This window comes from Lissotriton vulgaris, chromosome 5 (assembly GCF_964263255.1).
Source record: "Lissotriton vulgaris chromosome 5, aLisVul1.2, whole genome shotgun sequence".
NCBI lineage: Eukaryota > Metazoa > Chordata > Amphibia > Caudata > Salamandridae > Lissotriton > Lissotriton vulgaris.
The window spans coordinates 1,853,675,842-1,853,691,076 of NC_141693.1; the positions used below are offsets into that span (position 1 = coordinate 1,853,675,842).

The 15,235-nt window shown below is 43.0% G+C and overlaps 1 protein-coding gene across 2 annotated transcripts in view; it reads right to left on the reverse strand.

The window, feature by feature from the left end:
- Positions 1-13,404: 13,404 nt before the first annotated feature.
- Positions 13,405-15,235, reverse strand: part of CACNB1 (calcium voltage-gated channel auxiliary subunit beta 1) — a 478,106-nt gene continuing 476,275 nt past the window's right edge. For both annotated transcript variants that reach the window (XM_086924331.1, XM_086924332.1), the window contains one exon: positions 13,405-14,016. In XM_086924331.1, coding sequence (XP_086780457.1) covers positions 13,546-14,016 — 471 coding nt within the window. In that variant the 3' untranslated portion in view covers positions 13,405-13,545. The remainder of the gene's footprint in view (positions 14,017-15,235) is intronic.

The following is a 15,235-nucleotide window of genomic DNA, read 5'->3' on the forward strand; positions in this document are numbered from 1 at the left end:
CGACCAAGTGCCCAACAAGAGGTCAGTGACGGCGTCATTAAATGGCAGCAGTGGCTCCGTTGAAGTGGACGCCGACTGGAGCACCTCAGTGAGGAGATTAGTCTTTAAAGCCACCATAGGGAGATCAAGGTCCTCAGCCGCCGGACGAAGCACCACCGTGCATGAGGCACCTTCCTCCATGGTGAGTGAGGGAGAGGCAAACCCCGGGTGAGAGAAGACGTCAAGGCCGCCAGCCTCCTCCAAGTCGTCCGCCCTATCCTGCTCAGATTCACACTGACAAGTAAAAGGATCCTCGGACCCCTCTTAGTCGTCCTCTACCCCCCGCCGTATGTGACGCAGACCGCGGCAGCAGGGCAGGGACCGGGGATGGAACAAACGGTGTTGGGAAAGGCACCAACCTCGCCGAACCAGCGTGGTGTCACAATTCGGATCCCTGGTGGGGACAAAACCATCCAGGAACCGGGGCAGAGGCGGAACCAACGGCATCCACTGCGGCGCCGCAGGCAGAGCCAAAGGTGGTGCTGGGGCGGGAGCTGGCAGCGTGGGACCTTGTGGCACCATGGCCGGAGCCAGCAGCGGGGGGACGTCGAAGAGCTACAACGCTTCTTTGACTTCTTTTTGTGCCATCTCTTACCCGAATCCGAGGGTGAAGACTTGGAGCCCGAGAAGCGATGATGGAGGCCCCACGAGCGTTCCCTGGAACGGCCCCTGGACCGGGAGCGGCGCTGGGACGAGTGCCAACCCTCAAGCAACTTCCGGCATCGCTCCCTCAAGGCCCAACAGTCCAAACAGGACCGGGAGTAGTGCCGCCCTCCAGGCAGTAGAGACAGACTTCATGGGGGTCCGCCACCAACATATTGCGAACGCAGGCCCCGCAGGATTTAAAACCAGGCATCCCTAAGTGCACCAGAGAAGAACCACAAGAGACAAAAGTCTCAAAAAAGGTAGTCAAAAAGTGACTAAGGTACGTGCTCTAACCGATCTGTGCTTACCGGGGTGGAAAAAGAAAGAACTGACCTCAGCGAGCATGGGTGGCGCCTAAGTAGTCTCCGTGACGTCATCTTGGCACATACGGCGCCATCGACGGAGCCGCACAACGCCACCTACTGACGCGCAGATGTACTGCTAGCGAAAACTTTCCGGATCCAGCCTGATGTCTGGGGATATTCTAAGGTAAGGAATCTATCACTAACGTGTCTCTTTCAGATAGGGGTGTGTAGGTCAGGACCAATGGGTCCCTTACTTGGGGTGGGTTCATCCCCAGTTATGCCACACTCCAGGGGGCCCTTATTGGCTGGGTCCCCTCATCTTCAAGATGGAGGGGACTGAGATGTGTGCTTCACCACACCTCCCTCACCTGAGAGGTGGGATTGACAAAGGTGGACACACCTCTCCTCCTGGCTTGGTTTTCCCACCAATTCTCCTGCCCAAACTGGGGACAGAACAGGTGGGAGCCAGTTGCTGGGGGCAACAAAAGGCAGGGACATATTACAATGGTGGCAGGCCTTAGAAGCTTCCCCTTTGAGGACCCAGCCCACCCTGAGGGAGAAGGCATAACACCTCTGCCCAGGATGGGTTTCCCTCTTGACCCAGAGAGTAGAGGTTCTCTACCCAGGTGTCCAGAAACCTATCTGGTGGTGGCAAATGGCGGGCAGCCATTCAGGAACCACACCAGGGCTGGTTGTTTTTCAGGGGGCATCTCTAAAATGCCCTCTGAGTGCATTTCACATTAAATCCCACACTAACATCGGTGTGGATTTAATGCGCTGAATGTTTGCTAACAAACTTCCCAGGTTTTAGTAAAGCCATTATGGAGCTATGGAGTTCATAATGACCAACTCTCAGACCATATACTATTTATGGCTTTTGTACACTTACAATGTCTAAGAATGGACTTTGACACTGTAGGTGTACAGGGCTTATGCCACTGCACCCTCACATGGGGGCCAGTGCACTCTGCTAGAGGGCTGACTTACCTAGGCCTTAGGCAGTGGGGTGCAGGCATAGCACACAGGGATGTGTGCCATGTTGACTCTTCACTTTTCTCTGCATCAAACCATGCAGCCTGCAATGGCAGAGTGTGGGTGTTAAGGCACAGGGTCTCTAAGGGTGGCACACTAGGCGCTGCAGCCTTTAGAGGCCTTCCCTGGTCACAGTACCCTTGGTAGCCATGGTACCTTTTAAAAGGGGCATATCTGTGGCCAGAGATGGTCCAATTGTGGGTACAAAGGTACAGCTTTGGGAAAGAGCACAGGCCCTTGGAACATGATCAAAGTGCATCATGTGTTGGGCAAAAAGTGGGGGGTAACCATGCAAAAAGGGGCACTTTCCTACAAGGAGTATATACATTTCCATCACAAACCTTTTGGAGAGGACTTGAGTAGATTGCTTACCTCCAGATCCCTGGTTTTGCTAAAGAACTATATGCTCCTCGCCTCACTACTCTCAATTGTCCTCAAAAGGGTAGTGAGATTGACTACCTTTTAGTGCCACAGGATCTAGCTAAGCTAATGCTTGACCATTATGTCTCGACTCCATGCATTAGCACCCACAACACACTCACTTTAGCATTTGACCTTACACTGATTGGGGAAAAGAGACAGTAGAACTCAGCCCCCTTTTACTCACAAAATGCGGGTGTCCGGATAAAATGGGAGAGGGTGGATAGGGACGCCTTTCTAGGAAAATGTGTGTGAGAGAACAGTGAGGCATTCTCAGTACTTATCCGGGAAGAGGGGACAAAAGAAAGCATTGCTATTGCTTTTAGATTTGTTTGTTCTGCAGTGGATAAGGGGTTGATGCAGTGTAAAATTTATGAGGATCCCCCACCTCTAGGTTTGTTCGATCATGCGTGTACAATGGCTCACAATAAATTGAAACCAGCACTCTCCACCAGGCCATGCTCGAAAGTAATATAGTGAATAGCAGAAAAAGCTATAAATCCACCCTGGAGGTCAGGAAATCTGTTCTGAGAGTAGAAGCTTGGGAGGAGCTGTCAAAAGCTACCATCTTAAAGGACTCAACACTGGTCTGGAAGGTAGTTAATTAGCCTTTCTTTTCAGGACATGGGAAACCCTTTAGATAGGTTATTCCAGTGGAGGCATAGGTTGCCCACTATAATAGTATATTTAATCCAGATAATAGATCCGATACCCAAGAGAGTGAAGAGATAGTCTATGGTAATCCGGATCTATATTCCAACCTTACCGTCTCTATAGAAGTTGAGGGTGTAATCATCGCCCTTAGGCAAAGTGCGCCTGATGGTGTCCCCCTAGATCTTTTCAAAGATAATATTGCACTGTGGGACCCAATTCTGACAATGGTTGTTAAAGCTTCCATCAGGGGAGATCTTATTCATACGTGGAAGGAATCGGTTGTGGCCCCTATCTTTAAGAAAGGGGACAGACAAGACCCAGCGGCTACTAACCTATTTCCCTCTTAAACAGCTCTCTCAAGAACCTTGGCAGGATTTTAGCAAGCAAACTGGAGGATTGGCTAGAGGGAACCGCTTCCTTATCAAACGTCCAACACAGGTTTAGGCCCAGGCGGGGACAAACAAGCAATGCCTGAATTTCCAGCAGGTCATTGGCTAGTATGTCAGGGTAAGTAGAGGTTCCATTCCCCTAGTGTTTATAGACCTCTCTTCCACCTTTGACACAGTCAATAGATCTAAGCTGTGGGAAATAATGGCAAGGATTGGAATTGACCCAACTATAATTTACCTGTTGCAAAGGATGCACTGGGACTGCTTGATCAGTCAGGTTCGGTATGGAGGGTGAACTGTCTCCATAAATTAAATCCTCAATGGTAGTCAGGCAGGGGTGCACGATGGCCCCCTTTGTCTTTCTCATTTACATAAATTACCTTGAACCGAGCCTCTGCAAAGCAGGGAAAGATCTCCCCAAAGTTAAGTCAAGGGCCCTTCCCGTTTTATTATACACTTATGATGCAATCGTGATTTCAAGAACTGAAAAAAGCTACAACGATTTTTAGACTCTTTTTATTGTTTTATGCGGGCACTCTACCTACAAACCAATCTCAGTAAATCCTTATATAAGAGTATTCGTCCAAATTGTTTTTAAACCAGAATGTTTCATCTTGGTGGTACAGAAATTCAAAAGGTCAAGACTTTTAAGGAAGGCTTTGCAGTATCAGTGGTTGGTCATGTGGTATGCTGGACTTATTATTGCTCCTTTTTGGCAGTTTTAACTTACATTTATAAATTTGACTCTACCCCATGACAAGTAGGTCTACAATTCTGCATGAATTTACACTTGTAAATGATGAACAGCCAAAAGTACTAAAGTTACTTTAAACTGTAAGAGTAAACAGGCGCAACTTACTCCACTATGCTGTTTTTTAAGCACCTGTGCTTTCGTGCAATTACAGATTTGTAGGTAGCACCGATGGGTTTGAAGCACAGTTCAGAAGCAAACAGGCTGGAAAATTTGAACAACTGATTTATGGGGTTATATTGCGGCAAATACTAAAGTGTACTTAGTAATTCTGTTGTCTACAGAGAAGGCATTAGCTGGACATGGAATTTAGAAGGCATTGTGTGCATAGTTTTATATAGCGCGATCTTGACCGGAATCTGATATCAGAGCACTTTACATAGCACCAGTTACGTTACAGGAGGACACACATTCATTTTTGTTAGGCACACGGAGATTAAGTGATTTGCCCAGAATCACAGGATGTTGAGCATCATTGCCGAGACTCAAACCCAGTTTCCCAGATTAAGGGTTGACCACCCTACCCGTTAGGCTAACTCCTCTCCCCATTAACCTGACATATAATTTAGGAGGGTGGTCATTTTAATGAACATCCCTCTGTAGTGAGTTTCCTGTCAAAGTCAGTCTAAATGTTGATGATTCCTTGTAAAAAGGTGTAGGTTGGCTGATCGTAAGACCTCGGTAGTGACAAGGGGAAGCAGGCGTGTATCTTTGACTCTCAAAAATAATAACTTTTTGAGCGTCAAAGTTAGGTGAGTCTTCACTGAGAGACCCCAATCTTTTTCTTTACCCATATCTATGTCACTTTCAGTTCTCTGCAAAGCATCATCCAAATTATTTAGAAAAAGATTTTTAAAAAGCACATCTAATGACTTAACGAATACATCACAGCAGAAACTCTTGACTTATGATGGATGGGGATTACTTTTATCTTCACAAATGTGCTGAAAGTCTGAGTCAGCAACCTCCCGGTTATGGGTTAATTGCATGCTTAGATGATTAGCACATTTGAAGGAGACATAAAAAGTCTTGAATAAGCCTGGACTTGAGGAACAACTCATGCATATAATCAGGAAACATCTCAGCTCTTTTGCTACCTAGTTTTGTCTTGAGTCTGGATCATTCTGAGAAACCTGATGTTAATGCTCTAAAACCTAAAGGACTGAACTTCCTCTTCAATGAACAATATTGTGGTAGTGAGGATCCTGGTACTTTTCACCTTTTGGCTCTCCTTGAAAAAAACACAAACTCCCTCCTCATGATCTAGTTGTCAACATCAAGCAGCTTCTTCCTGCTCATCCTAAAATCAGCCAAGGTGATCTGATGAACTCTTTCAATAGGTCAATTTATACTTCTTTTACAGGGCTCTAGTGACCTTCCATCTGTTTTGTGACAGCTGGTGTATTATTTCATGCCTTTCCTTCGTAATTTTTTTTCTTTTATTCCTATACTGCACCATTTGATTTTTTTCTTCTGTAATAATTTTTTTTACAGTTTTTTGCTGCTTTGTCCATTTCTTTACACTTTTCATGAGACTTTTCTAGTTCAGCTTTTGCTTTCCTTTGTATGACAAAGTGTGACACTTTAGTGCCACAGTCAATTTAGAAGCTGCAGACGGAGTTGGACTTTCGACAGCAGTGGAGAGTGACAGAATGGCACTGGCATCAATAATGAATCAAAGCCTTTGCTGAGTAATTTGCAGATGGTATGTGTGACACAGAAGAGACAAACCCCGACACGGGAAAAACAAATGACTGAAAGACAGGAACAAGACCCAGACTCCGCAAATCAGTGAAGGATAAGAAGACCTAAAAACGTTCCAACATCAGATAACAAAAAGCACCTGCAGAAGACAGCTACTTGGATAACATTTTGCTCAGTTTCCAACCGGAAGTGGTTTGAGGTTATTTTTCTAGGGCTAGTCGGCAGGTTGGTAAAAACCATTCCATCTTTGAGTGTTCAAGTGTCTGTCTTTGCCTGGCCCTGTAAGCTATTCCCGGTTCAATGTAAAATACACTCATAGCCATTTTATCTCATGATCCTGGAAGAAAAAAATCATAGAAATGGTTCGATAATGCCAGCTGACTCTTTTCTACGTGTAGCTATCTTCTCTCTCGGTGAATCTTGCATAACAGTGATATGGTATAATGTGTTGTTTCCAATAGGGAAATTGTTCAAGTGGAAACATTGTCACTAATTTTGATAGGAAATCTGTTAAACAGGGCAAGAGATCAGATGACGGGTGATTCACAAATAAAATGCTGTAAAGACTGACTAAAGCTGTGGCTAGTGGTGCTGCTACTGATGTTGGCTTGAGTTATGGGTAAAAACAAGCTAACCCTGACTATACACAGATTAACGACACAGTGTAAAGATCAAAAATATGAAGTATTAATATACATACATTAACCTAATCTACAGAAGATTGACACGGAAATATTAGGAATACTTAAATAAACATGTGACTCTGTAAATCATGCAACGCTAGAGATGATGTTCATATTCGTTTTACATCCTTTTCTAGTATGTGTGAACTTGTGCGATTATAGAAGGTGTACCAAGATGACTTGTAGCTTAAGATGTCCTTCTCTGAGGTTTACTTTAAGATTAGCATCTACTATTGCTATATTTTTTGGTTTACAGGATAGTGGGTATCGTATGCCCTTCTAAATCTTAGTCTCAGTCAGTGGTAGAACAATAAGCAATTTTCATTGTTACCAAGATATGAGCATGTCTTGACTTGTTTCATCCATCTTTGTTTCTGTGGTGTTTCTCAAGAGGATGAGCTCTCTACTGTTGTGTTGTGATGAACAAATTCAGAGAGCAGAGCGTGCAGGTGTGTATTGTACAGAAGTTCTCCAACTATTTATCTTCGGTAAAAAGTGAACACTTCAATACAATGTGCCCCCGCTACTATTATTTCACTAGAAATAACTTCTTCTATTCTAAGCTTCTTTTCTTGTTACTTAAATCATTCAGATACATCAGTGCAGCCTCTTCAGACGTACTGCCTCTGAAATATTTCGTGTAAGCAATAGACAGACAAGAACACCATCTTGTTACATCTACTAGTAACCAATATAGCCGCTTTTTTACAGCACTTCCATTCAAGCACATGTATGACACAAGCAACCCTAAATATAATAACGCAATACAAAAAGAAAGACGAGAGAGAGAACAGTTAACATTCATGAAGTCAGTTTTTTTCTTTTGTTAAATAAAATTACATAAATACATTTTTTTTCTTCTCAAAATCGCTCACATCTTTAGCATGGACATTGAAAAAGAACACAGACTTTATTATGCAAAATGCAAATAGAACATCATGATGCTACATAGGAAAGGTTTGGGTCTTCCCATACAGGTCGAGTGCACAAACGACGTGGGTGCACGTAGGAGTATTCTACAAGATCAAGGGTTTGATTATTTAATAACAGGACTCTTCGGATATCCATCTGTGTATACGGAATCTCTCTTACTACATTGGGTGTGGCTCGCAAACTGCAGGCACAAAGACAAGTAACACTGGGATAGTGGGACTTTGATATCCTGCATGAGAGACACTGGATATGGACATCCTAAAGAAGCTTAGAGGTCTAAAGGGGGAGGTACTGAAAGGCGGTGCAGGAATCGGCACAACTCAGGTGGGAAATCATCCACTAAAATCTGTTAGTAAATTACATCTTTGTAGTTTCAGTACAACATGTGCACTTATTTGATGAAAGATGGCACTTGAAACTGCACTATCACTCATATATATATATATATATATATATATATATATATATATATATATATATATATATATATATATATATATATATATATATATATATATATATATATATATATATATATATATATATATATATATATCAAGCACTTTAGTATACTTTGTTAAAGGTCAGAACCATATTTTTCAAGTAAGCTCATCAAATTGGTAGATTCAGAAAGGATGCAGTGCAGGACATTGGCAAGAGTTTGTCGAAAAGTGGACTCTGTGTTTGGGCTTATGAATCAATTGAAAGAAAACCATGTCAAACTCTTTCCCAGGCAAATAGAGATTTACAGACACTTGGCACAGAAGGGCTGAGCTGGAAAGGTTTGGTCTCAATAATGAAGGCACCTTCAGATGATAAAGCCTAGAATGCAGGCTAATAAAAGGCCAGAGCCTTGACCGAGATATAAAAACATGTTAAATTATCTCCTAGGTGAGCAGAGACCTGCACGCATGGCATTAAAGGGCCAGGAAAATTTCACCATTAATGCTAAAGGCACCTCGGGATGAATGAGCTCAGATTGCAGAAAGGAGACCCAGGCCGAGCCTGGGTGGGAATTTTAAGAAACTAATATTAAACTTTCTTAAAAATCGTGCACACTTGACACTGAAGAGGTGGGATAGTTTCACTATCGTTGCTGAAGGCATTGGCAAGCGATTGGGCTCAGAATGCAGAAAGGAGACGTGTATGACAAAGTGATGAATGGAAACTACAATAACACGCAAGAAAAGATAGAAGAGGAATAGTGGTCCACCAGCTCTAAATGTGAACACCATGCATGAACATTTATGAGCAGGTACTTCAGCCTCCAGTTATTTATGCTGGGACTACCATCGCCATTCCACAACTCATCTCTGCTGTAATCGGTCCTGGAGGTTACTTCACAAATATGCCAAACAAGAAAAGTTGGTTAATGCAAAGCCATGGTTAATGGAGAACTTTTCAATGTCTGGCCGTAATAAGTTGTTACAAACATCATACAGTAAAATTATAACACCCCCCCCCCACAGTCCAATCACATAAAGCAACTAAGGGGAGTAAGTTCTATTGACTTTCTGGACAAAGACATTTTTGAGGAAGGAAAGCAAATATATTACATATGTATTGCTAAATAAAACACAGGAAGGGAAAGGCGTCACTTTCAAAAAGCTATTCAAGGGGCTTTTGGGACAAACGTGGTGCGGGTTGGTTATAATGTATTACAGTTTATTACAAAGCAAAAATGGAGACACAGATATGGCATTGTTAAAATATCAATGTTAGAGAAATATGCAGCAACATTCTCATGGGACTTAGAAGGACCCACAACCCTTTAAGATGGCGCTCAGGGAACAAGTGAGACCTTTGGGTACGACTTGTTTCCAATACGGCAGAAGTTCCTAGTCATATGCTGCATAATCCCAACAAAATATATGTTTTCCACTACCATCAAATGCAATATCTCAACCAAGCCACACTGGTGTGAGCTGTATCCTGTAATATGTGCCCACAGAAACACCTAACAGCTGAAAGATGTGACTTTTGGAGACCCGGGAGCGCAATTTCCAGCTTAAATGACCCAGTCCAGGTGTGAGACTATTAAGAATGAGAATAAGATACATGTACTGTAGTAACATTTTCTAAATATTCAATATTTTTGGCTACATAATTAGAACTCAGTTCTACACTGTTCCACACACACAGCCTACACTCTCTCTAACCATAACCAGATGCAGGCTCCAGCTTACGAGGTGGAGAACCTATGGTATGTGTTTGAGATGTCTTGATGCGGGCCCACCTAGTGTGTACATCATCATGTGGAACATTTCTACTACATTTCAAAACAAATCAAGATAGGACATAGGGGGCTAAAGTCACAATTTAACACTCAAGAAATAGTTTTAAAGTTTACTGTCCGTGTTAAAGGGGACCCTCAAGGCATGGAGGACTCTTTTAAACTGATGATCCAAAATGATCTGAGAATTTCACTGTTGTGTTAGATAAGCACTACCACCTAGCTCCATGCCACTCTAAATGTCATAGGAAGTAGACAGATATGTAGCTAGACAGTGAGTTAGATGCATTTGCAGATAAACAGATGAGAGACAGCTTGACAAGCATATATATAGACAGAACAACAGGCTAGATAGATAATCCTCAATTCACATTTCCAGTATCTGTCTCTTCGGCTAAAAGACGTCATTATCAGATGCTTCTTTCCAGCTGGTACTCCAGAAGCAACCTAAGACTAGACCTCCCTATACTGTTAAATGTAAGGCTAGGAGTGGAAACATGATGTCAAGGAGACATGGATCCAGGCGGATATCAAGGGTTAGAAAGTAGAGAGCAGGATCAAGGAGCTAGAACTCAAACTGGCCTAAAAAAAATGTGACCTACTGAGTAAAACAAGTATATGTGAGAAGAGCTACTCAGCAATTTTATGTGAAAAGTTTAATAAAAATGTATGTCTTTAAAGAGCTGTAAACAGCTGTACAGCTAGAATAATCAACCACAGGGATGCCCGACATAGGTCTAGGAGGATTAAATTAATACCACATTTTCAGGGTGTTTCACTGAATATGTACATGAACTCCATATAGTTTGGACGTATGTAAATTGATCGCATGTGGATCTCCTAAAAGGTTGGAGGATCTGGTCATCTTTACCTACACTGGCCACATGCTATACAGCGACCATACAGTACAAGGCTATAAAATACAAAGTGACAGAGGGATTCCAGGCTCTGGGACAGTAGGTGTGCACAAGACAAGGGCTCAGAGAACTGCAACGCTTATTCTGTACATACTGGGGGCAAACCTTGATCTGTATAATACCTTAAAAAACCTTTCCTGTTCATAAACTCTTTACCAACTTACAGTTTACACGACTCCCTTTCTAAATTGCAAGCACTGAAACTGCAAATATCCCCTTTGCAGTTAAGTTTAAACTGTACAGTAATACTACAACTGTTCGCTTAGGTCATTACTGTTGATAACAAAGGCTGTTAGGCCAGGATAAATATGAATGTATAAGGCTCATTTGTGTATTATACACCAATAATAAAGTGAAATTATCAAAGTATATTTTTACAGACATTTGCAATAAATGAATTTGCAGAATTTTTCTTTACTGTCAGTAGTCCTGGAATCATTATGCACTTAGTTGTCAATCTTCCAAACCAGACTTGGAGAAGAGTCACATGGAGGAGAAAGCAAATCATCATAACTGGTAACCTCACCCATTGAATAAAAAATTAAGGGCACTGAGAATTGGATAACTCTTCACATGGACTATCACAGAATGAATGACAGAATGTTACACACACCACTATTCAAATCACACAGTTCCTGCATCAATGTCACAGCTGCTTTCTTATCTTCTCGATACCGTCTGGTGGTAAAAAGCCTACTCAGTGGATATGCACCTTATCTGTTCCATTGTCTTGATCGCGTGTTGAAACACTCCCCAGCTTGTTTCCAAACCAACTTCAGCTCCATTCTCAATAATGGTGCCTCATTTCCATCTTGTAGTTCATCAATTCCAGCTGGCCCTGGGCCCCTCTCCATGGTGTGCTCAAGCAGGGAAGTTCAATTTCAGCACCAAAAGAGAGCACCTCCAAAATGGCTTCTCACCACAGTACTCAAAACAAGTCTAAAAATCCGACTCCCCTCATATTTCCCTTCCTCAAGAAGGATGGATAGAAAAGTCAATTCAAAATTAGCAGCAAAGTATGATCACAACAGTCTGGAAACAAACAAGACTTCCTCCTATAAATCTGAAGCCATTCTGCACCAGACGGGCCATGTCTTTCCCACCCGCTACACATTGGCACTAGCAAAAAAAATGGTGAAATGGCCCCTTGAGCGGGTTGAGTGGTCAATAAAAGGTTGAATTATATCGCAATGCACACAGTTAAATGAAATATTTGCTTGGTTTCAGTAGGTGTGTTTCTGAATGTAATACTTTGTATTGCACCAGTTCAGGCTCTGTTGAACCCCGCACACTCCTCAGTTTAGCACATCAAATTTGTTGGATGATGGCGTAAAAGAAAAACACAAATCTCACTGTTGCGGTGTTGTCAGGATTGGGGAAAAGCAGGGAAAATAACACACTGCCTGTTTTTAATTTTAACCATGCGGCCAATGCATGCTGGCACATGCAATCCCTGCAATTCTCGGCAGGGTGCCTGTCCCGGCGTTGCTGTATTGACAAAGATCCACCATTCTGCACTGCCACTCTGTTATTATGAGCTACGGGACTGATGTTCCCTACTTCGGCAAGGGGCATTGTTCTTTAGGGAGTGGTAAAAGATACATGCTATCCCTCCCACGGAAATGAATGGCACCAAGTAAATTTATAAAGAGTGCTAGAAGAGAATGCATTATTGTGATACACACCAGCCCACCAAAAAGCATTTCCCGTCCCAAAATAAAATCATCCACAAAGTATTTATAATTTGTACACACTTATACATTTTAACATTTGTTTTTTTTTCATTTGGAAACTGTAATTTCTCTGGAGCTCTGAGGCACTGGAGCAAAATATAGGGCACGTTAGCAATGGTGCCTGCTTAGCAGACTGGCACCCTGGGCACACGTGGACAAATTCTTATGAATGAGCAAAAGGCTTCAGGCACTGGATGTACAAGGGCTGAAGCTCTCCTCTGGCCCTTGGCACAGTTGCTGACATGGCAGATTGTGTCACCAACAGCTTCTCATAACGCAGCAGGCATGTAGAGGCCTCAGAAATGGCTGTTCTTGCTAAATCCCATAGAAATTCCTTGTTTGAAGCAGATCACAAGTAGAGTTTCTCTGCACTGAAAACAGGAAAATTGAAGTGTGGCCTGTTTGAGCATCAGGCAGCCATATCTTACAACGGGGGTTACAGCCCAACTTGAATTGTTACAGTGAAACTGCAAATTGCTACATTAAAGGCAGGGGGATGGGGTGGAAAGCTGTTGGTTCATATTGATCTCCCAAACCTGCCTCTTTGCAGAAGTGATACAAGACTGGATGGAAATTGAGCAGGGTAAAAAAGATACAGTCATGGTGAGAGGCTGGTATCGGTCTGAAATTGAAAACAAACATGCTGATATTGAAAAAGTACTTTTTTAAACTAAGAAGACCAGCCATGCAACGGCCTATACCCTAAACCCAGATCGTGTAGGGAATTGAGATAGGGTGGGAAAATGAAGAGGTTTGATAGGTTTATTGAGATCAAAGAGGTGGTTTTAAAAGAAGTACAGCTGCCGAGATAACTGGGCCTGTGTTTTCATACCATCCAGCAAATGGCAATAGACACAGGCACGCCAATCTAAAATCCCAGAAACTGACCAGAAGCATCTTGGCCGAAGGGTGTAGGAACTGCTAACAAGAGGTTATGATGGTATAAGGAGATATGTTTAGAGTTGTTTAGGACCATTGAGAAGTAGAATGGAAGAGATCTGTTGAGGAGGTTCTTCCACCTTCTCTGTTCTTTCCACCCAGAATTCGAACCCCGCTGGAGGGTTAGGAGGTTGCAAAGAGAATGCCTTGGAGGTCAAGTGCCACCTCTTAACGAATATAAACATCCCGCCCCCAGTTATCCATGTCATTCTTGTTCCTGGCCATGACATCTTCTTCATTTTGGCAATACCGGTCTCGGGCTTTGCTGCGCCCCTTTGGCTGCCGGTTGTGATTCTCTTGGTCAGGCCCCACTTCGTCCCAGGAACCCTGCCGCTGGTGCCGAACAAGGCCGCCACGGTATGCTCCAGGCCCCCGTGGGTCCGGCTCAGGGTCCTCGTACGGGTCTGTCTCGATGTCCATGCATGAGTCGCCAGGCTCTGTGTAGGCCGAATCCCGACTGCCTTGGGTCTCAGAGTCAAACGTCTCCTGTCTGATTAGGCCACGGGTGACACTGCGGCCGTGTAGCTGCCCGGAGCAGAGGTGGGTGCTCTTGCACAAGTCTTCCTGGTAATCGTGCATTCCCATTCTTTGGTCCAGCGTGTATTCAGGCCGCTGGTCCCCGTGCACCAAGTAAGGCCCCTTGTTAGTAGAAGCAAGCATTTCGCACACCATGCAAAGACAAAAGAACACAGGACAAATCTGTTAGCAGACAAACTGGTATCTCAAGAGTAGCACAAGCTAAAGCATGTTACACAAACAAAAGCTGAATTCTACTTGGGATACCTATCGCCTCCTTAATTATTATTATTTTTTTTAACTTTCAACATTTGCCTCAAAACAACAAAAGGTTCTCGACCCAAACAAAAGCATTTCATGGGCTGCTCGCTGTGATGGAGGATCGATCATTTGGTATGCAGATTTTCAGAGAAATTAAATGTTAGAACTATTTAGATGTCGCTGGATGTGATTTTTAGAACCCGCCGTCCTGTCTGGAGAGTCAATAAAAAAAAGAATAAGTGTACTGTTTTTAAGTTTAGTATTTGCCCTTTTCTCCTTTTTGGGTTTTATCTAATGCAATTTAACTTTATTTAACATTAGCTTCTGAAAACATTGATCTTTGTTTTCAGTAACAAACGTTATTTATGTTATTTATAGCAGTGAGGAACTTAAATGCAATAAGTCCTTCCCCTCTTCTCTCCCTCTTCTGCAGTAATCTGACTGACTAGGCACATTTGTGGCACCAGAAGAGATGAAGGTGAGACACCAGACATTTATTAAGGATATATGATATATATATATATCGCACAGCAGATGCTGTGAATAGCAATAGGATATGTAGCCAGCATGCAAGGATACAGAGACATGCATGTATGTTTACCGTTCCAATTCAGGACAATGAGCACACACAAATGCAGAATGCGTATGGAAAAAGACAGTTTTAGGCATTGTCTCATCACACAATGACTGAAGCAACACGCTGTTTACCGATCTTGCAAGGAGCCATACCCGAGACCACACAGGACATGATCAAGAGCAAAAGCACTCAATTGTCACTATGCTATCAAAGTGAGATGTCAGATGTGTAAGATCAGACAGTGTAACAGCGGTATATCCAACAAGCAAGGCTCCTGTGTGCCTTTTTGTAAACATTTCCAGGCTACCCATGAACACTGAGACGTCTGACATGCCCTACGAACATGGTGCATTAGCGATTATTTAAACTGCCAACTATGTGTCATCTTGAGGGGATGATCCATTAACAAAAAAAAAGGAAACTGAAGACATGCCCAGGTGAACTCATGGTGGGCGACTTGGATTCAAGTGTCATGCCTCCTATTTCTGCGCCTGGAATTACTAG